The following is a 26229-nucleotide window of genomic DNA, read 5'->3' on the forward strand; positions in this document are numbered from 1 at the left end:
AAACTGGTCAAAAAGGTTAACGTTAAAATCCTAGCATCGGGGAGTTTAAAGCTGAGCGAGACTTGTGAAAACATTTTATTTTAGTACTATGTGAGTAAATGCTTATAACTTCCGGGACTAAGCAGAGAGTGGGTTAAGCGAAGAGGATTAGAAGGAGTTTGTTTCAATAACGCGGGAACAGAGAAGAACCATCCACAGCCCCACGCCGGTTAAGAGGGTGCCCTGCAAACACCCAGAGACCCACAGCTCGGCTTTCCAGGCCGGAAGGCGGACCCCATTCGCGTGACGTCATATGGCAGCGCCGGGAGGAGAGGGCGGGGCTTCCGGCTGCGGGTGCCCGGTCGGTGTCGGATACTGTGTGGGCTGCCGGGGAGCCCTGGGTCTGGCCAGCGCGGACCCTTAGGCCTCAATTCACGGCGGAGTCCTGCGGCCTCTCCGGGTCCCTGCGGTTTGCAGCGGCGGGGCCATTGTTCCTGGGTCCTGGTAGGCACGCGTTCCTCGTCGTCTGCAGTGTGTGTGCTGAGGGTGGAGGACGCGGGAGACGTCCTGAGGTCCCCCTGGTGGGGCACGTGTGCCAAGAAGGCCCACAGATGAGGCCGGTGATTCATAGACTCTAAGTGGTACGATATCTGGAACAGGAGCAGTGTTTCCCAAATGGTATCCTTGTTCGCTTATTTAAATCTTGGGTTTTCATTTCTATGATATCCTAAAAAGCTTTACCGGTTACAAAGACATAACTCAAAAGACTTGTTTCAGAAGGCAGCGTTTTTCATATTGCAGCTAAGGACTCCCGGTTAAATATTTCGGGGAGCCTAAAGTAAGTTGCTTTTTTCTTTAAAAGGTGTCTGAATATGCTTTAACTGTGAGAAGCACTGACCCAGGGTATTGGTTCGAAAAATACTTAAGTGATTACTGTTAGCTATATACTGTCAAGCACTGGGTTCACTGTGAATATAAACACAGCCTTGTCCTGACGGAGTTTACCGTTACTGGGGCAAATAAGTAACCAGGCAATTACAATACAGTGTTACAAGTACTATGGTAGAGAGTCACAGGTGCCATAGTAGGAGGACTACTTGATCCAAGGTTTGAGGTGAAGAATATCTAGAGATGTAGCTGATGAGGTAAGCAAAGGGTGATTTGGGGAAAAACTTTATAAACCATGTTTATAAGTTTGGACTTTAACCTGGCAGCAGTGGGCTTAGAAATATACATTGGGGATGATATGAGTGAATTGATCAGATTTGCACTAGCTCCAAATGGCTTAGACATGAGGAAGAGCAAATCTGGAGGCCAGGAGATGCAATTAAGAAAATGGGATTGAAGAGAAGCAATTGATTCAAAAAGTATTTAGGAAGTGAAGTGAATATAACTCAAATGGATTAGGTATGGTGGATGTGAGAACCGACTGTAATGAAATGACTCCCAGTTTCTCACTTCAGCAAATGGATGAATAGCTGTGGCCCTCCCTGGAAGAACGCAGAAGGAGAAGCAGATTGGGAAGGGAAGGGAGAGAGAGGATTTCAGTGTGTTGCATTTGAGGTGTCTTCTGATGCATGGTGATTGAAGCTATAGAGGTAGACCAGACCTCATAGGGAAAATGTTTATATTGAAAAAAGGGCTAAGAATAGAACTCAGAGGCACATCCGCCTTTAAGGGGTGGGGGAGATCTGAGCATCAGTGCACAGGTCAGAGAGGCAGGAAACCCAGGAGCAAGCAGAGTCAATAAATGAAGCAAAGGGAGGAAGGAATTTTTCTTTTCAAGTATGTTAGTTGCATTTTGTAAAAAATTGAATTCATTTTTTTTGCTTCAAATCCAGCACTTGTTTCACGTCTTTAAGCATCTTCATTGTTTTGTGGACATCCAGACCTTTAGGATAAAATTGTGGAGCTTATGTATATTTTCCCCAATTTTGGACATTTTGTTTGGCATTAACCTTATTTGCTGTAAATTAAAGTCTGAACTGGAGAAAGGTTTGTTGTGTTTTTAAATCAGTAGATCTCTCTATATTTCTATTTTGAAAACATGTGAGGGCATTGGTATAGCAGCTCCTAAGTGCCTTTTATTAGTTGCCATCTTCTGTAACTCTTCTGCCCTTCGTCTTGATGTGTTGCTTGTGTTAAGGATCTTCTGTTTGGGTCTTTATCTGGGCTTAGTATAGAATGGAGAAGAATACAGCATCATGATAACTGTGTTATCCAGTAATATTGATCTTCTGGTCCCCTAGATACAAATCTAAAAATTAGGATCTTCAAGATATCTTTTTGCCTAAAGCAATAGTGAAGTTCATGTCTAAAATAAGAACCCAAATAAATTTTAAACTTTTTGCCTAGTGAACGATCATAGGCTCTAGGCCACAGGAATCTAGGAAAAAATGATGCAGGAAATACAGTTGTACTAAAATTCCACTTTGTGTTTCAGAAATCAATTGCATTTTGATGTCTCAAATTTATACTTGTACAGTTAGTTGAGAGGTTTTAAAAATCTTTATCTAACTTTTCATTACATTTTTCTTCTTTTATAGGGGTTTTCTTACATGCCCGTTTTCCTCAAAATGAGTGTTAGTATTACCTTCTTAAGACCTTTTGCCAGATGTCTGGTGCCATTTACCCTTCAAAGGAAGAGAAGGGTTTTATATTCAACAATTCTGCAGAGATACATGTCTTCCAAAATACCTGCTGTGTCCTATCCTAATAAGGAGAGTACATCACCTCCTGAACAGCTGGAATTGGATGGGTGGAAAGTTACAATGAAATCTAGTGTGCAAGATGAAGATGCTTCAACAGTCGCAAGTAGCAAGGATGAAGATCCTCTAACTGCCACCAGGGAGTTAATTGAGATGTGGAGATTGCTTGGCCGAGAAGTACCAGAACACATCAGTGAAGAAGAGCTCAAAACTCTTATGGAATGTGTTTCTAAATCATCCAAAAAGAAGTATTTAAAATACTTATATGTTAAGGAAAAAATGAAAAAAGCTAAGCAAATAAAAAAGGAAATGAAAGCAGCAGCAAAGGAAGAAGCAAAAGACCAGCTGCTAGAAACCACTAAGGAGGACAAACAGCAAAACTTTCTATTTCTGCGACTGTGGGACAGGAATATGGAAATTGCAATGGGCTGGAAGGGTGCCCAGGCCATGCAGTTTGGACAACCTTTGGTTTTTGACATGGCTTATGCTGAGTATATGAAACCAAAAGAACTTCAGAATACTGTTTCCCAACTTTTAGAAAGTGAAGGATGGAACAGAAGAAATGTGGATCCTTTCCATATTTATTTCTGCAATCTTCAATTAGATGGTGCTTATCACAGAGAGTTAGTTAAACGTTATGGAGAAAAATGGAACAAGTTGCTTTTAACAGCAACAGAAAAGTCTCATGTAGATTTGTTTCCAAAGGACAGTATTATATATTTAACTGCAGATTCTCCCAATGTTATGACTACTTTCAAGCATGACAAAATTTATGTAGTGGGATCTTTTGTTGATAAGAATATGCAGTCAGGCACATCCCTAGCCAAGGCAAAACGGCTGAAGCTGGCAACAGAATGCCTTCCGTTAGATAAATATTTACAGTGGGACACTGGTACCAAAAATCTCACCTTAGATCAAATGATGCGTATTTTGTTATGTCTGAAAAACACTGGAAGTTGGGAAGAAGCTCTAAAGTTTGTTCCTAGGAGAAAACATACTGGTTATCTGGAGATTTCTCAGCCTTCTCAAGAGATTGTCAACAGATCAAAGAAGTCAAAGACTTTTAATTCATTTCCAAAAGGCTCGCTAAATAAACGCACACAGAAAAGGTGACTTGAATGAGAATATTTGATGGCTTAAAAGGGAAATGTATTAGAATACAGTTCTCTTAGTGTATTTCTTCCTGAATGGAATTCACTTGCTCTTTCTTTTAAATGTTGTCTTTCCAAACTAATTGAAGTATTGTCTCTCTCCCCAATTAATTAAATATCTGCAAAACTTTGAAAATATATTTTGTTTACTGTAAAAAGAAACTTAATAATCTTAGAAAGTACAAAGAGTTGTCCAAGCTTTTGAGTCCAGTAAAGCAGCTGTACCATTGGTGTGGCTTTTTTATGAATACTCTGAGTTTCAGACTCCATTTTCCCTCTTAAATGGTCTTTTAGTCATGTCAACAACTACCCTTTCATCAAAAACATACAGAAAAGATTTCTAAACTTCAGATGGTGGTTCACTTATTAAAGTAACATTTGGTACCATGCTGGGCATGTCATAGGCACTAAGGTAAATTGTTTAACTGAATCTCGATTACACAAAAAGACATCCTTTGGTACGTTGTGGGATTTGGCTATATAATAAAATGGGTTTGGGGGGATAAAACCCATTTCTTGTCCTCTTAGAAGAAAAGGTTTATTTGATGAGCATTCCATACAGGACTTCCCTATGGCAGGGTAGATGGCTTTCCTTTTCTAGCCATGTGATGTGAATGGAAGCTGCCATATTTTTACACACCTTGCTCCCCTGGCCACAGCAGATTATCCCAAAGGAGACACCTCACTCAAGCTTAGAGATGGGCATCCAACTTCAAGATAGGCCAGTCAGAACCCTTTTCCAGGATTTTTGGACTTGAGAACCATGATAGCCTATGTTACTTCCTTTCTGGTGGTGGACTTTGACAGGAAACTGGAATTTGTCATGGCCACATCCTTTTCCTTGAAGAAAGCCAGGCTATAGCAGGAGAGAGTGAAGCTTATATACGGAAATAAGACCAATTTTTAGAGCTGTTCAAATTCCTGCTCCTACTTGTCTCCGAGGTCCAGCTATAGATTTGCTTTTAGCATTTATTGGTTGGTCAAACCTCATGTGATACCCTGGTCTCCCTCTAATAAATTCCCCTTTTTGCCTAAGCCCGTTTGAGTTGGATTTCTGCCACTTGCTAACTCATGAGTCCTAACATACTTGAGAAAATATGTGCTGCTTTCCCAAGAAATGAACTGCAGGAAACATTCACTGTAGACCGCCTGTGCCATTACAATTTTTGAAAATATGGGAAATAGAGATGTATGTCCAACTATTTCTATCTTGTTTCTGAACTGGAAATTAGCATGACATATGCTATCCAGTACATTTCTTAAAGCAGGACCTAATCTTTTACCAAATATTATGAAGTACCTACTCTGTGCCAACAGTATGCAGTTTACGTGAACTATTTAAGCAAAATTAGAGGAACTAGCATTACCACCTTTTTTACAGATAAGTAAAATTACTCAAAATAATTCAGCCTTTAAGTATCGTCTCTAACCAATATCGTCTTTAACCAATAAATTATGCCCACTGTTAAGAAACCCTCAAGGTTTACTCGGCCATAAAGGGCAGATAGGGATTCGAACCCAAATTCTGACTCCTTAGGACCAATTTTTGTGACACTCACTGTATATCGTAGAGCAAACCCAGAAACTCCAGTTCCCTAGGCAAGGAATTGAGGCAAGAGGGCAGTACAAATAGAAAATGGGAAGAGAATGCTGAAAAGTTAGGCTGAGACCCAATATAAGGCTTGGCCTTCACTCTGCAAACCCTGGGGATGCACTGAAGGCTTCTAAGTAAGGCAGAAATTACTTCAGTCTTCTCTTAACGTGACACAGAAGTTGCAGCCTGTAGACAAAGTAGTCTTACCACTTGGGGACGTGACCTTGGACAAATCACTCTGGCCTCAACTCACCGCTAACTAAGAGGGCAATTCTGCATTGGATGATTGTGGGGATTAAACGAGATCGTGTCTGACACAAGAGGGCGCTCGATAAACGTTAATTTCCCCCTTGAGGGGGAGGAAAGAGCACGGCGCCCCTTGTTTATTCGAGAAGGCCGCCGCGATCCAGCAAGACCGAAGCAAAGAGCCCGGTGGCTCCTGCCACACTTCAGTCTGCAGAAACCGTGCAAGACTCCACCAGCGTTTCCCGGATGATGCTCCCACCTCCCCTCAGTTTTCTAGATCCGCCACTGGACCATGAAAACCTAAGAGACCGCTAGCGAGGTTCCTAACCAACCCGCTACAGACATACTAACTCCCCCGCCCGCTCTTTAGAAGCTGCTCGTCGACGACAGCACATCCACTTCCGCTTCCGCAAGGGCAGCTGTTCGCTCCCCAGGGCCGCTCTAGGCTGCAGTCTCGCCGGCCGGCTCCGAACTCAATGGTTGCTGGGCGGGGCCGTGACGTCCTTGGCGCGGCTGCAGGGGAGGCCGCGGCGGGGAAAATGGCGGACGGGAAGGCGGGAGAGGAGAAGCCTGAGAAGCCGCAGCGAGCTGGAGCCGCCGGAGGTGAACACAACCCCAGCGTCGCGGGCTGAGGGGGATGCTCTGGGCCTTTCTTTGAGCTCCCCGGGGTGGCGGGAGTGGGGTGGAGCGAGAAGAGGCGGATCTGCCGCTCACCCGGCCAGGTGCTGGGCCCGGACGAGCCCCGGGCACGCCCGGCGCGGCCCGCTGGGATCCGGGCCCACTTCGCCTCCTCGCCGGGGGAGGGCCGGCCGCCGTCCGTCACCTCCTGGCCCCAGCGGAGGCCCCGCTTCCGAGGGGAAGGGAGAGGGGCACCGAAAGGGGGGGGCGAGCTCGGGGCGGAGCCGGAGCGGCGGGCCGCGGGCCGAGTTTCCGACGCCTCCGGCCGCTCGGGTACCCCGAGGCGGTAGCTTCCGCTCCCTGGCCGCCGAGGAGGCGGACCGGCGCCTCCCTCCTCGCTCTGCCTGTGGTCCGAGTACGGACCCTGCGGCGGGGCGGGCCGGGGCGAGGGAGGCGCGGGCAGGCCCCCTGCTGCCCGCTGGTCTCCGCTGCGGGGCCAGGGGCCGCTCTGGTCGGCTTTCTGTGAAGCGTCTGCCGTTTCTGAGTTAGGCTGTCCCCCGCGAACAGCGTGCCAGATGTTTAGGTGGCTAAACAGGCTAGCGTGCCTCTTCCTGTATTTTGTTACGTTGTAAACTCAAGTTACAGCTGTCTTTATTCTGTCCCCCCGACCCCTGTAAATTTGGGTCTAGTGCGTTAAGGAATAGGAACACGTAGTGTCTCCAGCCCCGCTGTGTCGTAACAAGGCAAGTGACTCAACACGTGCGAGCTGAGCCTAAGGTCTTTAGAACGTTTTCAGTGTTACTCTCTATTCTCACTCCCTCCAGTCTTATCCCTGAAAGCGTGTAATAGGAGAAAATACAGAAGACTAATAGCATGTGAAGGCAACTGTTAGGACCTACTAACGTGATGTTTAATGTGAATTGCCTTGGGAACAAAAATCGAGAAAAATGTAATGTTCAGTTACTTTGGACCCACAATTTCCCTTTTAAAAAACGTACAGTGCTATTAGTTGAGCCAAAACACTCTCCCCCCTCCCCACTGCTTTTTTTTTTTTTTTACTATTAAAATAGTGTATGAAACAATAGTTTAAACCATCGAGTACTACCTTATTAGGGTTTTTTTCCTCCAAAATTATTGTTTTGGAAATTATCGAGTAAACTTACATTAAAAAGTAGTAGTTTCAGGAAGAACAAAGATCTGTAGCGTAAAGAATCTTACTGGTTTTTAGGAATCTTTGAACTTTTAGACTGGCTTTTTAACTGTCTTGACTGGGAGTATAGGAAAATTGTTTAATGTGCTGCCAAAGTGGGCCTTAAGTGTCAGCAGAATTCCATTGTATAACTTATCCACCACCCTTTCAGTTAGGGGTCATTTGCTCTGTAGTGTGAATATTGGTATTTCTATTTTAGCATATTTTGGGGAGGGGTATAAAATTATCTTTGCTAATTGGTATCAAAAATTATTATGATCCTTTTGGCGACTTAGGATAAGTAATATCCCTTAATAACTTCTACATAATTTGCCTTGAGCATGCCTTCCTTTACAGGAAAATAGTCTGTGCATATAAACCATTTTTGAATGTCAGATTTTTTTTGAAATTGTACAAAGGAATTATAGTTAAAATATTTTAATACTGTAGATATTCCTGAATTGATAATTTTGTGGCAAATAGGCACTGTTTTGAAATAATATTGTTTTAGAGGCTTACCTAGAGAATATTCTCTTTTTTTATTTTACTCTCCATTTTTAATTCCAATTGAACAGTTTAGTAAGTTGAAAGTTAAAGTTTTTTTATGTGTAGATTACCTCCATAGTTGACATGAGTTCATGGCAATAAGTGAAGCTACTTACTTGAACTACCTGCTCTCACCTTAAAGAGGAAGGGTGATGCTGAGAGTAAGGCTTTGGGTAGAATTTTTTTCCCCTCCGTTGGCTAGATTTTGTAGCTCCTTGAAACAAGTAGAAATTTTAGAGAGGAGCTATTCAGATCATAATCATGACCATCGCAGGTTATTTTAGGTTATCTAAGAACTACTTTAGTGAAATTGACGTTTATTAGGCCAGACACTTTAAGGGTCTTGAATTATATTCTCATTTAAGCTGCACACCAGTCTTATTAGAGAGCTAGCTGGCTGCTTTTTTTCAGATGAAGAAGCTACTAGAGTGCAAATGGGTCATGAAGGGTACTGTTACAGACTTAAACTTTCTTAGTAGGTAATTTTTTTCAAAGTACGGAATCTTTGTGCTCCAAGGCCCACCTCTCCTCCCCAACTATTCACTGAAAAAGAAAAAAAAAAGATAATACTATGTGTAATTTAATTTCACTTTGATTAATCTACACACTTTGCTCAGAATGAATATAAAAGAGATAAAATTCCTTTTATTAAAATATTCCTTGATAAAGAATCTAGTAACTTGATATAATTTTATCTGTTTTATAAGTTGATTTATGATTTTATTTTTTAAAAACTTGCTACGTGTTTATTCATCATTTAAAATATGTCACATTGAGAAAAATTCACATTCCTAATCCATGGTCATCCAAAATTTTGTTTTCCACAGCCCCACAATAGAAAACATCTCATTGCGTAAATTGAAAACAATTCTTGATTAAAAGCCCCAAATACTAAAGAGGTACCCTTGATGCACTTAGAAATGAATGTTGATATTTAATGGTATATTTCAGAGCTCACGTTAGGTTGAAATTTTCTAATGAACTATATATAGAATTGTAGAAATTGTAATATCACGTTGCTAATAACATAGATTTGGCTGTCGTATTTTCCCATCTTACCTCACTGCTTATTTCACTTGCTTTATTTCCCAAATGTTTTGTGTATTTTACTACATAACTGTTAGAAGAGGATTACATAAAGAGAAAATAACAGCTCGATCCATGTGACACATTGAGCCATTTAAGAATAAGTAATGAGGACGAATAGTGCCCCCACCTTCCTTCACTCTCTTCCCCCCACCTCTTCATTGAAGAGTAGATATCTTCTAAAGCTATTTGCAGTTGCTAAAAAAAAAAACACTTCATGAGAGTGAGCAAGGCCAGTTATTTACTAGTCCAGAAATAAATTGCTGGATGTGGAATCAGTCATGTGTAGAAGTGACCTAATAGACATAGCATGTTTAATCTTCACTGTGGACCTAAGATGTGGGTGGTCTTAATAGTTCTCCTCCTCAGATGACAAGAACGCAGATGTGAGTAAAATTGAGTCGATGCCAGTTGCTACTTAATGAGAGTTTTCCCGTCTCTCCTTTCTGAGCTGTCTTTTTCTAGAGCAGTCTCTGTAGGGATCTTTCCTGCAGCCTCGTGGGCTTGGACAGATACTGTTGTGTTCCGTGTGTTAGCACGTACTGGTTCAGCTCGTTGTCATACTGACTGTTGTTACTAATATTATAGTAAGAGTGATGTTTTCACTTTTTCCCATATTTGTGGTTTAATTTTTCTAGATTCTTTGTTCCAGAATTATTTTCTGGGTAAAAGGAAACCTAGAATTAAGAAAAGATAGGTTTTAAGAGAACCAGAAATCTTGACTAATTATAGCCCTTGGCTCACAGTTCAAAGAGGAGAGTTACAGTACAATCAACGCTAAATGTTCTTTATGCTATTTGTTTTGACATTTTTCAGAGTCTGTGTTTGCACAAAACTTGTGCCTTTAGTATATAAATTGTTTCTGTGTATAAAGCCAGTGGATTTTCTGTATATTCCCAAATCTAGAGCCAATGAGTTTTCAATTTTAGCTGTGTGTCAGTCACAAAGAAGTAGTTATCACTGTTCGGGTTTTACTGTGAAATTCGTACTTGATTAAAACCAAATAGAATGCAAAATAAAATTTAGGATAAATGCTTTTAGTTATGAACGTAGACTTTGAAAAAACTCTTTACATGATACTTTTTTGTGGTAAATTCTAAATTGAGTTCTGTATTTCAACTCTTGAATAGCAATCTTTCATTCTTCAGGTGCTTTTTAAATTTCATATCTGAATAAGTGAATGGCACCTCAGGCTCTATTTGCCTCTTGGGGAAATCCCAAAATGTATCCTGCTTAATTTCTCCACTACATTGTCATTACAACTCTCACCCCTTGTTCAAAGGGAATGAAGACTTCCTTTTATCTTTCCTCTAAACAAAATCAAATGCTCTGTTCAAAGAGCTTATTAATCTAGAGGCCCCATCATTCCAAAACTATGTAGAATAAGATCTGTAGCTTCTGGTCTTTTAATCCATTACCTTCCAGTCTGTTTGTGTTTAATTTCCCCCTTTTCCCCCATTCCAGCTTTTTGTACTGTTTTCTTAGGGCCTATTGTCAGGGCCATCCCTTAGAGCATCTTCTCTTTCTCCATAAATAAACTATTCATCCAGTGTAGCAGAATACACTCTATAGAGTGAATTGGTAAGCTGGGGAAAGGAAATAAAACTTGTAATTATCAGCCAGCCTTCTTTTGTCTTACTTCCCAATATGTTCTTAAATAGCCTTCTTGTATAACAGACCTACGATAGTCAAGATGTGAAGTAATTTCATCACTGATTAATACAAACACAAGGAAAATTACTGAAAGACATCTTGCATTTCAAACGTATATATCTCTGCCTCCTTTTTGAAATTATAATTAGTTTATCTTTCTTTCATGAGAAAAAATAATGTATAAACTAAGTATAATTGCTAATAGCTGTTACGAGTAGCTTAAAACATGTAATAACCAAGCTTTCAGAGGAGAATTAAATTACTCAAGAGGGACTGACCTTGAAGTTTCTTTTCAACTCTAAAGATTGTGTCAGATGTACATGAGGAACATAGCACTCAAGAAAATTACTCTGGGCTGTATTAACACTGGTTCGGGGAAGAATGGGCTGTTTATAACTAAGTACTTTGTATAACTAGTGGTACATTATTGAAGAATGTTGGAATTTGTTAGTCAAGTGTACTGTCTATGATGTGACTGCTCACTAACTAGTTTGTGTGGAAGAATTTGTAGACCTTAATTTCTAAGGAGCAAAATCCCACAAATAACTAGATTATTGTACCACTTATATAATAGTGCTTAGTTGAAGGGGCTTTACTTTTTGTGAACTCTGTGTTTATAATTTTAAATTGCTCTGTATTTTATGCTAGTTAATTCATGGGAACCTCTTCTACTGCCACACAATCTCAGTTCCTGCTGTATACTCTAACAAACAGTGGAAGAGACTGTTGGGTCAGTAGGTGACAACTGCAGAGGTATCTTCCTTGTAACGATGCTTTTTGAGGTTGCTGCTCCCATCAATCTGCTCAGTAAAAATAGCTCATCTTGGTAAGTTGTTTCGACTTCACCAGGACCTGAAGAAGAAGCAGAAAAACCTGTGAAAACTAAGACTGTTTCTTCCAGTAATGGAGGGGAAAGTTCCAGTCGCAGCGCTGAGAAGCGATCAGCTGAAGAAGAAGCTGCAGACCTCCCAACAAAGCCTACAAAGATCTCCAAGTTTGGATTTGCCATAGGTAGTCAGACGACAAAGAAAGCCTCAGCCATATCCATCAAACTTGGATCGAGTGTGAGTTGTTACTTTATATGTGATATTTGTGATAGGTCTTAAGAATTTGTTTTGGAACCTTGCTTTTACTGGGTTAGGTAAATTAATTCTAAAAAGGTACATTGGTGCATGAGCTTACATGTAAATATTTAAGACATTGTTAGCTCCATGTTCAAGAGAGGTCTGGAAGAATTATATCTCAATAAAGCTATTTTAAAAATAGTTTGGAATGTAAGAAGGAACAACTATTATAGGAATTATATGATTTATAAAGTAATAGCTTAGAATTTTTCTAAGTTGAGCAAAACCTCTGAAAAATATTTTCAGAAAGAATTTCAGCCTACTTATCTTTGAATTTCAGTAATATTAAAAATAATAACCTTAGAAATCAGTTATTTGTATCTTAATGTTTGTGAGATATTGCTTGATAAGAAGAGCTTCTTGATTACTTTGGAGCTACAAATGGACACTGAGTACTGTATATCTATTCTGTGACAGTAGTTCTTTACACATCAACTTTTGATCCCTTCTTTTAAGATATAAACCTTGAATTAAATTTATGAACCATCTAGTGTCCGGATGGTATTTGAAGTATTAGCTTGAAGCATATGGAATTTAGAAATTTGACTGTCTCTGACCTGCAAAAGTGACAGTTTCATATGGTTAAACCAAATAGATCTCTTCTTTAAGAAAAAAAAGTTACTTAAACAGTGTATTGCTGTTGGCTTGAAAATAGTTACATTTTTGTGTAAGGAGAAAAATCCTGAAATTGCTTGTGATTTGTTCATGTCTGTTCAGTGAAAATTAATGCTCGGTTGCCAGATGCATACAGCTTTTTTCTGCATTAGAAGTTTATTCAAAAATCGTAAAAATATGATATGGGTTGGGTTCCTTCTAGAGTCAGTGTGTTTGAGCTATACGTCTAGTTTTCAAAGGGCTGCCGTTCCTCCGAACCCCCTCCCACCCTAGTCTATTCTGCCTTTTTCTTTTTCTTCCTTTTTTTTTTTTAAAATTCAGTTTGAACAAAAGACATTCATCTTGTAAATTCCTTACTAATGACCGTTCTCCCTATTGGAGCTGCTTCTTTCTGTTTAATCTTTTTTTTTTTTTTAAGTTGTATAGACCTAATTGCATAAATATTTACCCTTTTTTGATAGTCATTAAACGTGTGTTCTCATGTACATGTCTACAGATGTTCCCCTTGATAATAGATTTTACTGTGTTCAACACACTCCCTAAATCAGATATCCAAATATCTGCTTTTTCTAAATCATTCACATAATTTAGTAATTGCTAATCATTTAGATGGGAGGGTTATGTCTGAAAAAGCTTACCCAGTAACACTTTTAATCTTTGGAAAGCAAAAATCTGTTTTCATAAAATAAGCTATAGTGGCTTATACAATCTTCTTGGGTGAGTGAGGTGTAGGATATAAAAAATAGTTGAAACTGTTGCTTTTGATTGTATGATGTGAAAAGATAGTTGATCAGCCATCAGATACTTCTTTGTGTCTTATGTTGTGTCTACAGCAAATACATGACATCTTTACAGAGTAAAGGGTGTTTCTAGGGTCACTATGTATAATCTCCAGATTAACATTTCTTAGTCCTTCAAAAGCAAACATTGTTTGTGAAACGTGTTTGTGTGTGTTATAGGAGAAGAGATGGGTACTTTTGTTTCAGCAGGTCAGAAGATTTCGCTGATGAAGTGATGTTTGAATTGGCCTTAAGTGCAGGCAGGAGGCAAAAGGGCATTTCAGATAAAAAAGAATTTCATTCAAAGGCAGTTTAGATATAAAGCCACATGGTACATTCAGGAAATTGTTTGTAGTCAGAAAGTGTTGGTAGGCAAATGTAGGGACAAAAAGCCCCCAAAATGAGAGCATAGGACCAAATCATAAAGGGCTTTCATTCCGTAATACAGTTTGGCTTTATTCTTTAGGCTCTAGCAGAGCCATGGAACCATTAGAAGAAACCATCATAACGACCCTTGAACAGATTTGCATTTTGGAAACATCACCCTGGTACCAGTATAGAGGATTAGAAGAAAAAAACTCAGAAGGTGGAGAGATGGTATTTCTAACAGTAGTTCAGGCAATTAATGCCAAGTGGCCTTAGGTGTTGGTAGTGTAGTAGTATAATGGGGAGATTTAAGTCTATTTAATAGAGATCTAATCAGCAAGACCTTACAATAGAATGTGATTTTCTGGCTTAGGTACTAATGAACACTATGAAACTAAAGTACCCATGGTAGCTCTAAGTGGAGCTGTCCAGCGGGCAGATGACATTCTGCTTTGGGGTGGACATAGGATTTGGTAGTTAAAACTATGGGAATGAATGAAGTTGACCAGGGAAGTACAGAGAAGGAAAGGTCACTAAGGACAGAATCTTGGGTATCTATCATTTAAGGGGAACAAGAGGGAGGAGAGAAAGAAAACAGAAGGTCAGAGAATTGGGAAAATAGCCAATAAAAAGCACTGTCACAGCACACTCGTCATTGGGGGCCCTACAGAATTGTCATCTCCTGGTTGTAGGTGAGTGAGGACCCATGGGGAATGATGAGGAAGGAAGCCAGATTGCAGTGGGTTGAAGACTGAAGGGGTGGTGAGAGGATTGGAGATAGTGAGGACAACTTACTTCAAAAACAGGTTAGAGAGAAGAAATGATGTGGATGAAGCAAGTTTACAGGCTAAAGGGCAGAAGGCTAGTAGAGAAAGATGTGTCTTGGTGTCTTTTATGTTCTCACACTGTACTTAATGTTACTATGGAAAAGTATTACTAATCATTTTCTCTTAACTGTATCAGGTACCCCTTAGCTAATGATACTAAACTTTAGGTCCTAACTGGAAAATCTTTTACAGGAGGAAAACAAATTGACATATAATTAATAAAGTAAAACCTACCCATTGATAATCCACGTTTTCACAAAGAGAATGGATTTGTCCAAAGTTCTGAGTTCCTTACTGTATGTTTCTATGAGAGCACAAAGTTGAATCGTTGAAGATGAATTATTCATATCATTAAACAAGTCTGTATAAACGTTATGTGATACTCTTTTTAATGTTTCTTCTTCAGAAGCCTAAAGAAACCGTTCCAACTCTTGCTCCAAAAACCCTTTCCGTAGCAGCAGCTTTTAATGAAGATGAAGATGTAAGTTGATACCCGGTTTTGTTTATTTTACTTTAACCAGTTCTTTAAGGAAGATATTAGTGGCAAATTGTAGTATTAATGGTACTACTGAATTTTCTTTGTGACTCTGAACGGTTTTTTTGTGAACCTACAAAATCTGGATATTTCTATTTATTTTATTTGGTTGTAGGATTATTTAAAATATTACTAACTTTGGGAGCAAGTAACTTAAAAATCAAATCAACAAATGCTTTTTTGAATAATAGTGTCTGTGCTAGGAAGTATATAGAATCCAAAAAAAGAAAAATTCAGCACTGCTGCCTTTAATAATCTTTATAGTTGGAGCCTTCAGTGATGAGACCTTGTGCACGTGTTCAGCTTGCAAAAGGCAGTCTTCTCCCGGAATCCCCATAAGGAAGGACAGTTAAATAGTGCAGGTGATTCTGCCGGTTCTGCTCAATAAGCACGTGTTGCAGAGTGAGCATGAGAGGCTTGTCTGCTCTTTTCTTAGGTGGTCCCAGTTCCCTCACGCCCTGCACAGTGTCCCTCCCTTACCATGCTTATCAATGACATAGGCATTTTAAAAAAATGTTTTATTGAGGTCATATTGGCTTATAACATTATGTAAATTTCAGGCATACATTATTATATGTCACTTTCTATATAGACTGCATCGTGTTCAGCACCAGTATTGAACAGGTTTTTTTGTTTTTATTTTTCCTTTTGTGAGGAAGATTGGCCCTGAGCTAACATCTGTGCCAATCTTCCTCTGTTTTGTGTGGGATGCCACCACACTGTGGCTTGACATGGTGCTAGGTCTGTGCCTGGGATGCACACCTGCAAACCCTAGGCCACTGAAGCAGCATGCATGAACTTAACCACTACACCTCTGAGCCAGCCCTGACGTATGGCATTTTAAGCATAATTTTGACTGTGGCTTTTTGCCTTAGGCTCTGACTTTAGAATCTAACCCCCACTTAAGATGTGACCCTATTGTATAGCAATTAAGTGTTACAGGGTGCATGAGTAATTGCTCTCAAAAACATTATGGATAAGAATTATACATTCACGGGCCGGCCTTGCGGCCAGGTGGTTAAGTTCACGCGCTCCCCTTCAGCGGCCCAGGGTTTCACTGGTTTGGATCCTGCGTGCTGACATGGCACTGCTCATTAGGCCATGTTGAGGCGGCATCCCACATACCACAACTAGAAGGACCCACAACTAAAATATACAACTATGTACTGGGGGATTTGGGGAGAAAAAGCAGAAAAAAAAAAAAGATTGGCAACAGTTGTTAGCTCAGGTGCCAATCTTTAAAAAAAAAAAAGAATTATACATTCAGAGGAGCACAGACATTTGTGGGGCTAGAGTGATTGGGAAGAATATATACGAGAAGTAATAGGAGTTGGGTATTAAAACATTTGGCAGTGTTTTGACAAACCAAGGAATACTTTTAGAAGCTAAGACATCAGCTTTAAATCACAAGTGGTAAGCAGTGAGCAGCCGCGTTTGACTGGACCAGAGATTTTTGTAGAGCGGTATTGGGCAAGGGTAAGTACAGGATGATTGGAGCCCAGATCAGTAGCTAAAGAATTACTGTAGTCATCACTGTGTTGTAGTAATGACTTCTCATTCTACACATTTGGGTGCTTTCTTTATGCAGGTTACAAAAATAAATCAGACATGTTCCCCAGGAACTGAGCCTCGTAGGGCAGAGATTTATACATAAAATAGTACGAGATAAAAATCAAAAGTACCTGAAGAGATGAAGTGACGTGGAAATTCAGGGAAGGAAGAGAGACCATAGAACTAGATAAAGCAGAATGGAGAGACCCCTGGACTGGCAATCAGAAGACCAGGGTTCTTGTCCTGTCCTGTCCAGTTATTAACCAGTGGAATGCCTGTGAATAAATCACTTTACCTTTTTGGAACCTTAGTTTTTCAACTGTAAAATGAAGGCTCAGTTTACTCATAGATTTTTAAACTATTTTTCAGAGTTTTGTGGTTCTAAGGACATGTCTCAGGAGCTGCTGTGGTGTTAGATGCTGTCTAACAAGCAGGGCTCTGGTCTCCTGCCCCTATTTCATTTACACCTATTCTTTCATCTATTTGATGTTTGGGAACCCAAGTAAGATTTTATTAAGGAAAAAATGTATTTCATTGTCCCCCGGAAAAGTTTGAAAAGCACTGTCTTAAATAATATTTAATATTTTCTGTCATCTCTAACCTTAAGTGATTAGGTAGCATTTTGGTATGTACAAATTATGTGAGTGAAGGATATTATAGGAAGAAAGGAACAGCATATGCAAAAGTAGAGAGGCTGGAAATTGTAAGGACCTACATAATAGTAATGGCTTACTTTGAATGTCCAACAATTTGGATATCTTTTCGCCTGATTTTATTTTCCCCTCCATATATCCCTGTGAATCATGTGATATAGTTATTCCTGTTTTGTAAATGGAGAAATTAAGAAGTGAAATATGCATGAATATGTGCTAATGCACACAGATGTCGAACTAGAACTTAGGTCTTCTGGTTTCCTGTCCTCTGTTCTTTGAGTCATACCTTACTGTTTTCCGTAATTATTTTTAAAGAAACCTTAGATTCAGACAATACTCTTTATGCTATAAGATGATAATGACAGTAAAGGATAAACTTGTGCTTAGATAAAAGAACACACACATCTAAAATCTTCATCTGGTTCTTCATTTTTATGCAGAACGTACTTAAGTAACCAAAAATATATGTCTGAGCCTGAAATATATTGGACAAACAGGACATCCGTTTAATTAATTGAAATTTTAAAATGTTTTTTCAGTTGTAACTTTTAAGTCTCCTTTAATTTGGACAATTCCTGGGTCTTTCTGGGTATTTCATGGCATTAACACTTTTGAAGAGTTCCAGCCAGTTATTGTGTAGAATGTCCCTCACTTTGGATTTGTCTGATGTTTCCTCGTGATTAGATTCACATTCCTTACTTTTGGCAGAAGTACCACAGCAGTGATGCCAGGCTCTCAGTGCATCACATCAGGGAGCAGTGTTGTCAGTATGTCCCATTATTGGCAGTGGTAACTTTGATCATTTGGTTAAAGTGCAGTCTGCCAGATTTCTCTACTGTCAAATTACTATTTTACCTCTTGTAATTAAAATTCATCTTGTGGGAACATATTTTGAGAATATGTGAAAATATATAATTTCTTAAACACTCAGGAGCGTTAACATCTATTGATGATTCTCTCCTGAATCAGTTATTATGATGTTTGTCAAATGGTGGTTTTTCTAATTGTTTCGTCACTTCTCTGTTTATTAGTTGTCTTTTACTGTAAGGAAGAGCTTTCCCTTATTTATGTAAGGGTAGGCTGTTGGATTCTTACTTTGTTCAAGACTGTAATTGTCCCAGATTTGACCATTAGAAACCCCTTTAAGCTGGGTCTTGAGGACGTACCTTTAAAAAAGAATATTTGCTCAACAGCAACATTTATACGTAAAAACGTATCAAAAAGGAACTTGTTATATATCTTTTCAATAGCTCTAAGTACGGAAAAGTAAGAGATGAACTTTCAAAATGACTTTACAGTAAAGGAAACATTTTTGAAAAGGAGAAATATGGTAAAGTGGTGAAGAGTCTTTGCTGTGGCATCCAACTGTTTTGCTATTTGTTGGCTTTGTGACTTTGGACAAGTTAACCTTGTTTACCTCACCTACAAAATGCAAATGATGATAATCATATACCCGCCTTGTAGAATTGTTAGGGTTTGAAAACATAGCATATTAAAGCATTTAACACAGTGTGTAGCACATAGTGAACAAATGGTTTTAGTTCTAGAATATCAAGTTTTTACCTAATTTTTTTCTTTGTGCAAAATCAGCACACTAGAAGATGTGCATTTCTTTTAGAAATATCAAGATGGATAATTTTCTCCTTTTACAAAATTTACAGTATTGAAAATGCTGAAAGACTCAGATATAAAATTTTAGCATTATTAGTAATCAAGTGAATTCAGTAAATCTATATACAGTCATATCTCTTTACTTTTTTTTTTCCTCCAGAGTGAACCAGAGGAAATGCCTCCAGAAGCAAAAATGAGGATGAAGAATATTGGAAGGTATTATAATTTTTGATAAGTATCGTAGAAAATGAGAGTGAATTAAAAGCTAGAATAAATTGCATATAATCTTTTAGTGTTCAGGCTTTTCTTGCATTTTAGAGCAAAAATAGTTTTGTTTTATGAGCTATCAGTGATTTTCTTTTCTGGTAAGAGAAAATGAATATCTTAAGAAAAAATAATAATTTAAGGCTATTTCTTTTCAGATGCTTCTAATCTATATTTTTTCAAATAAGAAATAGCCATGAGAAATGTTTCTGATTTAAAGTTTGAATTGAAAATTTTTTTGGGTATAAGAGAGAAATGGTTGTCACTCCTTTCACATCTTATGATGTCATTCCCACCACTTAATCTTGATCTTACGTCTCCTTTTTTCCTTGGTAACTTAGATGCCAAATACCAAAATAAGGCAAATAAAAGTATTTTAATTTTCCTCCATTGTTTCTGCTGTCATAGAAATAAGAATTTCAAGTTAACATGTGTTCAGTTTCCTATCTTTTTATTCAGAACTGGATAATTTAGAAAGTAATAAGAAAATTGAGCTTCAAATCAAGTCATACTATGTCCGCATTTCTACCAAATGTATAAACTCCCAAAGAACTAATTGCTAAGTCCGTACACAAGCATCAGTCTTCAGACTTTGAGTCTGTGATTCAAATGGGAACAGTTCCGGTGGCTCTTTGCCTCCCTTCCTTCATACTGGGACCTAAAGTAAGAAATACATCTGACATTGTAATCCAATCTAAACAACCAGTATACATGTATCTAAACATGTAAAATTGGAACAAGTTAATACAATGACCCTGAACCTTTCTATATGTGATACATCTTGTTTTTCTTCTGTTTCATTTTATGAGTGCTAGTGGCAAGCCACCAAATTGATTTCATGATCCTATTAATAGGTTGCATGCAATGGTTTTAAAAACTGTGGCAGTTGCCACCCTTAGCTGTGTATCAGAATCACCTTAAATGTTTGTTAGAACTACAGATTTGGGCCAGCCCTGGCGGCCCAGTGGTTAAGTTTGGTGTGCTCCACTTTGGCAGCCCAGGTGCAGACCTACACCACTCGTCTGTCAGTGGTTGTGCTGTGGTGGTGGCCCACATACAAAAAAAAAAAAAAAGGATTGGCAGCGAATGTCAGTTCTGAGCAAATCTCCCTTGGCAAAAGAAAAGGAAAACACTACAGATTTACCTGACCCCACCTCAGGCCTACTGAAACTGCAATTTTAGGACTGGGTCTGTGGAAAGGTTATTTTTTAAAAGTTCTGTAGGAGCTTCTGATGTTTAGCCTGTGTTTATAATAGGTGCTAAACAATGTTTTTGGAATGAGTTAAAAACGTGGCCCAGAAGGCTTTATATAACATTTTAAATAAGTTTCCTTTCTTTTGACACAGGGATACACCAACATCAGCAGGACCAAACTCCTTCAATAAAGGAAAGCATGGGTTTTCTGATAACCAGAAGCTATGGGAGCGAAACATAAAATCCCATCTTGGAAATGTCCATGACCAAGACAATTAAATGATGTGTTCGGAAATTGGGGTGTGGGGTGGGTGTAAAGTTAAAAGGAACAGTTTCCTTTTTTAAAGAATGGTATAAGACTATCTTTGGAGCCGCCCTTTTTTTTTTAAGATTGAGTGGTACACTAATAAATGAGAGTTTGAAATTAGAGGTAATTTATGTTTTATATACAGATTTCAAGACATTTGCTAATTTTGTAGTTTCATGTGATTAGTTTCCAAAGGTTACAGATAATAAATCAGAAATGGTACCTTTCTAAGAATTGCATATTTTTTTAGACACAGCTATTAGCACATTAAGAGAGAAGCAAAAAGTTACTGTCTATTTCAACTGCAAGCAATTACTAACTTAACTCCCTTTTTACCCAAACTGTCTGGCTCCCAGGAACAGCCTTATAGAGAGGAGGGAGTATTGTGTTGGGAGAAAAATGTTACTGGACTGTTGACTGAAAGTAAATTCGATAAAATACAGCTTTTTTCCTAATGGGCGTTGGTTTTGTTTCAAGTCATCGTAAACCAGGTATTGCACTGCTCTCAGTGGACACAGATGCTTAGCTCTTTAAAAAACATTTTAAAGTTTTATGTAAACTGTTGAGTATTTGAAATAGCCCACTTCACCTTAATGAGTCTTGTCTACCTTCATTAGTCTTCAAAGAACAACCATTTGCTACCAAAGTAAATCAGTATTTTGAATGTGCTTCTCTTGGTTTTTGTTATTAGCTAGTTCCTGTAAGCATTTCCACCAGAACTTGAGGCACACCATAAGGAAGCTGTTTCTTTTAAAATACAAACCACCACTGAAAATTTAAATGTACATAGTACTTAAATATTTGGCTGTTTTTATTTTTTAAAAGGTATGAACACCAAAAAAAAAAAGCGCAACATTGTATCAAGATGGAAAAGAGAAAGATGCACTTTCTGTAACTTTGTCAGAGCCTTTAAGTTACTAGTGAAATCCGATTTGGTTTGAACTTAACTACAGGAATTCTTATTTAATACAGTAACATGGTTTATTTTAATTGAATACATCTTGATCAGTGGCCTCTCAAAAGCACATTTTAGGTACTGAAAATAAAAGGAAAGAAAATGCATCTTTAAGCATATTTCATGGAATCTTTGATCACATATACTTTGTTAGATCTATGTGTTGTAGGGTTGTGGTTTTTTAATTTTTGTATTGTATATGCATTTTTTTTAATGTGACAGTTAAACACATCTTTAAAAGTACAGTCACAGATAAAAGAAACATACAGTATGATGATTTCCTTGAAAATTCCTACAATGTTAAGTTTAGAGGCAGCTTCAGACTATTTTTTGGTGGTAACTACTTGCTGAGCTCTTTAGTAGGTAATAACTGCAGAGAAGCAGCCTGTATATATTCCTAACACTTTGTTCACGTGCATTTTAAGTTTAGAGTAAGCCCCAAGTAAAACAATGGAAATGTACATAGAACTATTAGTTCTTACTTACATGATTTAATTCTATCAAGATACTTGAATTTAACTTGCTTTAATGTAGGCAAACTTTCCATTTTTGTCCATTTTAATGTTTATGTTAAAAATAACATCCCTCTCCTACATATTCTTTTCTTGACTCAAATGAAATATTAACCTACAGTCAAGATGGGAGAGAGAAATGACTGAGATGAATGTCTTTACTAAAATACCAATAAATTTGTCAAACCCAATAGTGTTCTTATTTTCTATTCCACTTAATTGTTGCTGGTTTTTTTGTTTTTTATTTTAACGAAGAAGAGATACATGTTATGATTGTTGGTCTTGCCCTGATTGTTGGCCAAAGTAGTGGGAGGTTTAAAATGATCATTTATTGGAGTTTACCTAACGTGGCACGTAGTTCCATAGCATTACAGTATCTCAGGTTGGAAAAGACTTAATCCAAATCCTCGCCCTCCTCCACGGCCAAAGTGTTGTCCATCCTGTGCTGTAGAAGATCCTGCAAGGCACATCTCGGAAAATCCCTGAGTGTCAGGAGGCACTCTTACTAGTGTCCACCATTCATTAGCTCTATATAGTATATTGATGTTTATAATGCTGCTGCCCAAGAGGTCAGCACATGAAAAAGTTGAACTACATTCTAGAATTAAGATTCATTTCTAGTTTGACTAATTACAAATGAAGCCTACGAGTTTCAAATGTTTTTTCTTAACTCTAATAATCAAGGTTGCTTGACATACTGCAGAGGGATTGTTCAAATTACTTTCCTGGTCAAGTGAAGGTACTTCTTTTTAATTTTTTTAACTTTTCTTTTGAAATAATTTCACACTTACAAAACATTGTGAAAATATTACAGAATATTTCCATGTTCTCCAAAAGTTAACATCTTCCATAACCACAGGACAGTTGTCAAAATCAGGGAATTAACATTATTACAATACTTTATATTTCCTCGTACTGTTTTCTGCAGACCTTACTCCAACTTCACCGTTTGCCCCACTGACGGCTCCCTAGTCGAAGATCCGCTTCATTATCACAGGTTGTTCACTTGTGGTCTCTCTTTAATCTCCTTTCATCTGGGAGGCTTCTTCAATGCTTGTCTGTCATGACCTTAGACTTTGAAAAGTCTAGGTCAATTATTTGTAGAAGAACTCTCAATTTGGGGTTTGCCTAACGTTTTCTCGTGTATTTTTGGTTAACAACAGCACAACTGAGGTGCCCTCAGTGTATCAGCAAGCACACGATGTCCATGGGTCCTATTGCTAGTGATAATTTTGATCACTTGCTTAGGGTGGAGTCTGCCAGATTTCTCTGCTGTTAAGTTACTGTTTCTCCCTTTGTAATTAATATGTATCTTGGAAAATTCTGGGACTAAGTAAGTATCCTATTTCTCATCATAGTTTTGCCCACTGGCTTGCAGGCATTCATAATTCTTTTCTTTCTTCCCCCAGTTTTTTTCCTGAAACAGTTGTTAATGTAGTATTTGCCAAATGCTGATTTTCTGTTTCCATCATTCCTTCTACTTTTAGTAGCTAAGATTCTGTGAGGAAGTTTTCTTCCCCATTCTTTATTCAGTTATTTTTTAGATAATGGGTCTGTGTGTTCTTATGTTATTCTATAGGTCATAACCCATTGCTGCCTTTATCTTGTTAGAATGTCCCAGATTTGCCCATGCAAACTCCTTGCAGTGGACCCTCATATCTTATTGACGTGTCCCCATCCTTTTTTTGTAATACTTCCTTAATTTCTGGCCCCAGGAGATATATTGGACTCGTTTTCTCTTCTCCAGCCCTGGAACCAGTGATTTTTCTAAGCATCCGTGGTTCCTTTTACCAGAGAATGGTATTTAGAAATCAAAGTCGGCACTAGGTATACTCATTGATGCTGAGGTGTCATTGCTTGTCGCCTCCTCATCAGAGCTGGAAAATGTTTATATGTATTCGTCTATATCTGGTTGTAGATCTGAATGTACGTGTGTGTACATAAGTATGTGCTCCACGAGTGTCTCCATGAGTTCATACTGATACTTCCAATACCAGACCACACCCCAGAGTTCATTCTAGTCCTCCTCCTCTCTCTATTTGTAACCCTTTTGTCCAACAATGAGAAATCTGGCTTTGACTATCAGTAATGTGTGTATTTATTTGCTTAATTTCTAGAGTACACAAAGTATTTCGGAATTACTAGTCCCTTTATTTCCCTATGAAAAACAAACTACTAACCAGAGTGCAGTATTTGTATATAGGTCCTATTCTTTTTAGTCTTAGAGTACATGATCAAAATATTATTTTACAAAGTTCAGTAGTTTAGTTCTTTGCTCCCCCATTCTGTATGGTTGTGTTACTCATTTGTAGTGCAATTAGTTAATTTGTTTTTGTTTGTATTTCATAGTGAATGCCTGCCCATCCCTTGTTATTCTTTTTGTCTGTGCCACATTAGGATAGTTGTAAGAGAGCTAAACACAGTGTCTCCTCCCTGACCTGTCTGCTCACCCTTTCTCCTGTCTTTTCTGTCCTGTTTGCACCTGTCCCCTCTGGGTCATCCAACTGTGATTTATCCTTCTTGTTTTTTTTTTTTAAAATAAATGAATAGATGGGTGTTTATTAGTTCCCCTTTTTTTCTTTTTTTTTTTTGTGAGGAAGATTAGCCCTGAGCTATCATCTGCTGCCAATCATCCTCTTTTTGCTGAGGGCCCTAATGGGCCCTGGGCTAACATCCATGCCCGTCTTCGTCTACTTTCTGTGTGGGATGCCTACCACAGCATGGCGTGCCACGGGGTGCCATGTCCATACCTGGGATCCGAACCGGCAAACCCCGGGCCGCCGAAGCGGAACATGCACAGTTAACCACTGCGCCACTGGGCCAGCTCCTAGTTCCCCTTTTTTTCTTACATGAAATGTAGCATATTATAGTTACTCTTTCATACTTTTTTTTTTTAACTTTACAGTATATCCTGGAAATGATACCAGTTCATGGAGAGCTTTCTCAGAAAAAGATTTTAACAGCTACATAGTACTCCATTGTGTGAATATACCATAGTTTATGCAATGGCTCTTCTATGTTTGGGCATTTAGGTCATTTCCAATGTTTTGCCATTACAGTGCTGTAATTGAATAACTTGTACATGTGCTTTTCCATATTGTTGGGCTGTATCTTCCTTCACCTAAATTCCCAGAAGTAGGATTGCTGGGTCAAACTCTAAGTGTATATATACTTTTGTTAGGTATTCCCAAATTCTCCCCCAAGAGGGTTGTACCAGTTTGTTTTCCTGCCAGGAATGTGAGAGTCCCTCTTCCCACAGCTTTGCCAATAGAATCTGTCATGCTTTTTAATTTTTCCAAATCTGATAGGTAAAAAGTGGCAATTCAGAGTAGTTTCAAATTGCATCTCTAGTTATGAGTGAGGTTGAATATCTTTTCATATGTTTAAGGGCCATTCGAATATCTTTTTTTTTTTTTTTTTTGGAGGAAGATTAGCTCTGAGCTAACTACTGCCAATCCTCCTCTTTTTGCTGAGGAAGACTGGCCCTGAGCTAACATCCATGCCCATCTTCCTCTACATTATATGTGGGATGCCTACCACAGCATGGCTTTTGCCGAGCGGTGCCATGTCCGCACCCAGGATCGGAACCTGCAAGCCCCAGGCCACCGAGAAGAGGAATGTGTGAACTTAACTGCTGGGCCACCAGGCCAGCCCTGAATATCTTTTCTTTATGGATAGTCTATTCATGTCATTCCCATTTTCCTATTGGGTTTTTGGGCATTTCTCAACTTTTAAGAAATCTTTATATATTAACTCTTATCTTTGATATGTGTTATAGTTTCTCTCAATTATTAGTTGTCTTTTGGCTTTGATTATGATTTTTTTTGCAAGCAAAAAGCTTCAAATTTTTATGTAGTAAACTTTGTTAATCTTTCATTGCCTCTTGATTTTATGTTAATAGAAAGCCTTTCCCTATGCCGAGGTTGAAGATGAATTCAGCTGTATTTTTCTGCTGCTTGTACTGTTTCCCTATGCCGAGGTTGAAGATGAATTCAGCTGTATTTTCCTAGTGCTTGCAGTGTTTCCCTATGCCGAGGTTACAGATGAATTCAGCTGTACTTTTCTGGTGCTTGTACTGTTTCCCTATGCCGAGGTTACAAATGAATTCAGCTGTACTTTTCTGGTGCTTGTACTGTTTCCCTGTGCCGAGGTTACAGATGAATTCA

At 38.6% G+C, this 26229-nt stretch overlaps 2 protein-coding genes across 3 annotated transcripts; both read left to right on the forward strand.

Annotated features, from left to right (window-relative positions):
- Positions 1-342: 342 nt before the first annotated feature.
- TRMT10C (tRNA methyltransferase 10C, mitochondrial RNase P subunit) lies at positions 343-4889 on the forward strand. 2 transcript variants are annotated; one of them, XM_046658918.1, is made up of 2 exons: positions 343-483; positions 2526-4889. In XM_046658918.1, the coding sequence occupies exon 2, from the start codon at positions 2538-2540 to the stop codon at positions 3798-3800; it is 1263 nt and encodes a 420-aa protein (XP_046514874.1). In that variant the 5' UTR covers positions 343-483; positions 2526-2537; the 3' UTR covers positions 3801-4889. The 2 variants fall into 2 exon arrangements, with proteins under 2 accessions (XP_046514874.1, XP_046514873.1); XM_046658917.1 differs by lacking the exon at positions 343-483 and adding an exon at positions 503-657.
- A 1263-nt stretch (positions 4890-6152) lies between these two features.
- Positions 6153-22254, forward strand: PCNP (PEST proteolytic signal containing nuclear protein). The gene is made up of 5 exons (XM_046658816.1): positions 6153-6281; positions 11620-11834; positions 14888-14962; positions 18992-19047; positions 20442-22254. The coding sequence occupies exons 1-5, from the start codon at positions 6155-6157 to the stop codon at positions 20566-20568; spliced, it is 600 nt and encodes a 199-aa protein (XP_046514772.1). The 5' UTR covers positions 6153-6154; the 3' UTR covers positions 20569-22254.
- Positions 22255-26229: the final 3975 nt, after the last annotated feature.

Source organism: Equus quagga, chromosome 4 (assembly GCF_021613505.1).
Source record: "Equus quagga isolate Etosha38 chromosome 4, UCLA_HA_Equagga_1.0, whole genome shotgun sequence".
Classification (NCBI taxonomy): Eukaryota; Metazoa; Chordata; class Mammalia; order Perissodactyla; family Equidae; genus Equus; species Equus quagga.

Bases quoted from the DNA above. Each gene is read 5' to 3' on its own strand.
- PCNP (XM_046658816.1), top strand. From the start codon at position 6,155: ATGGTTGCTGGGCGGGGCCGTGACGTCCTTGGCGCGGCTGCAGGGGAG. The intron at 6,282-11,619 runs GTGAACACAACC...CGACTTCACCAG, and splicing joins GCGAGCTGGAGCCGCCGGAG to GACCTGAAGAAGAAGCAGAA. The intron at 11,835-14,887 runs GTGAGTTGTTAC...TTTCTTCTTCAG, and splicing joins CCATCAAACTTGGATCGAGT to AAGCCTAAAGAAACCGTTCC.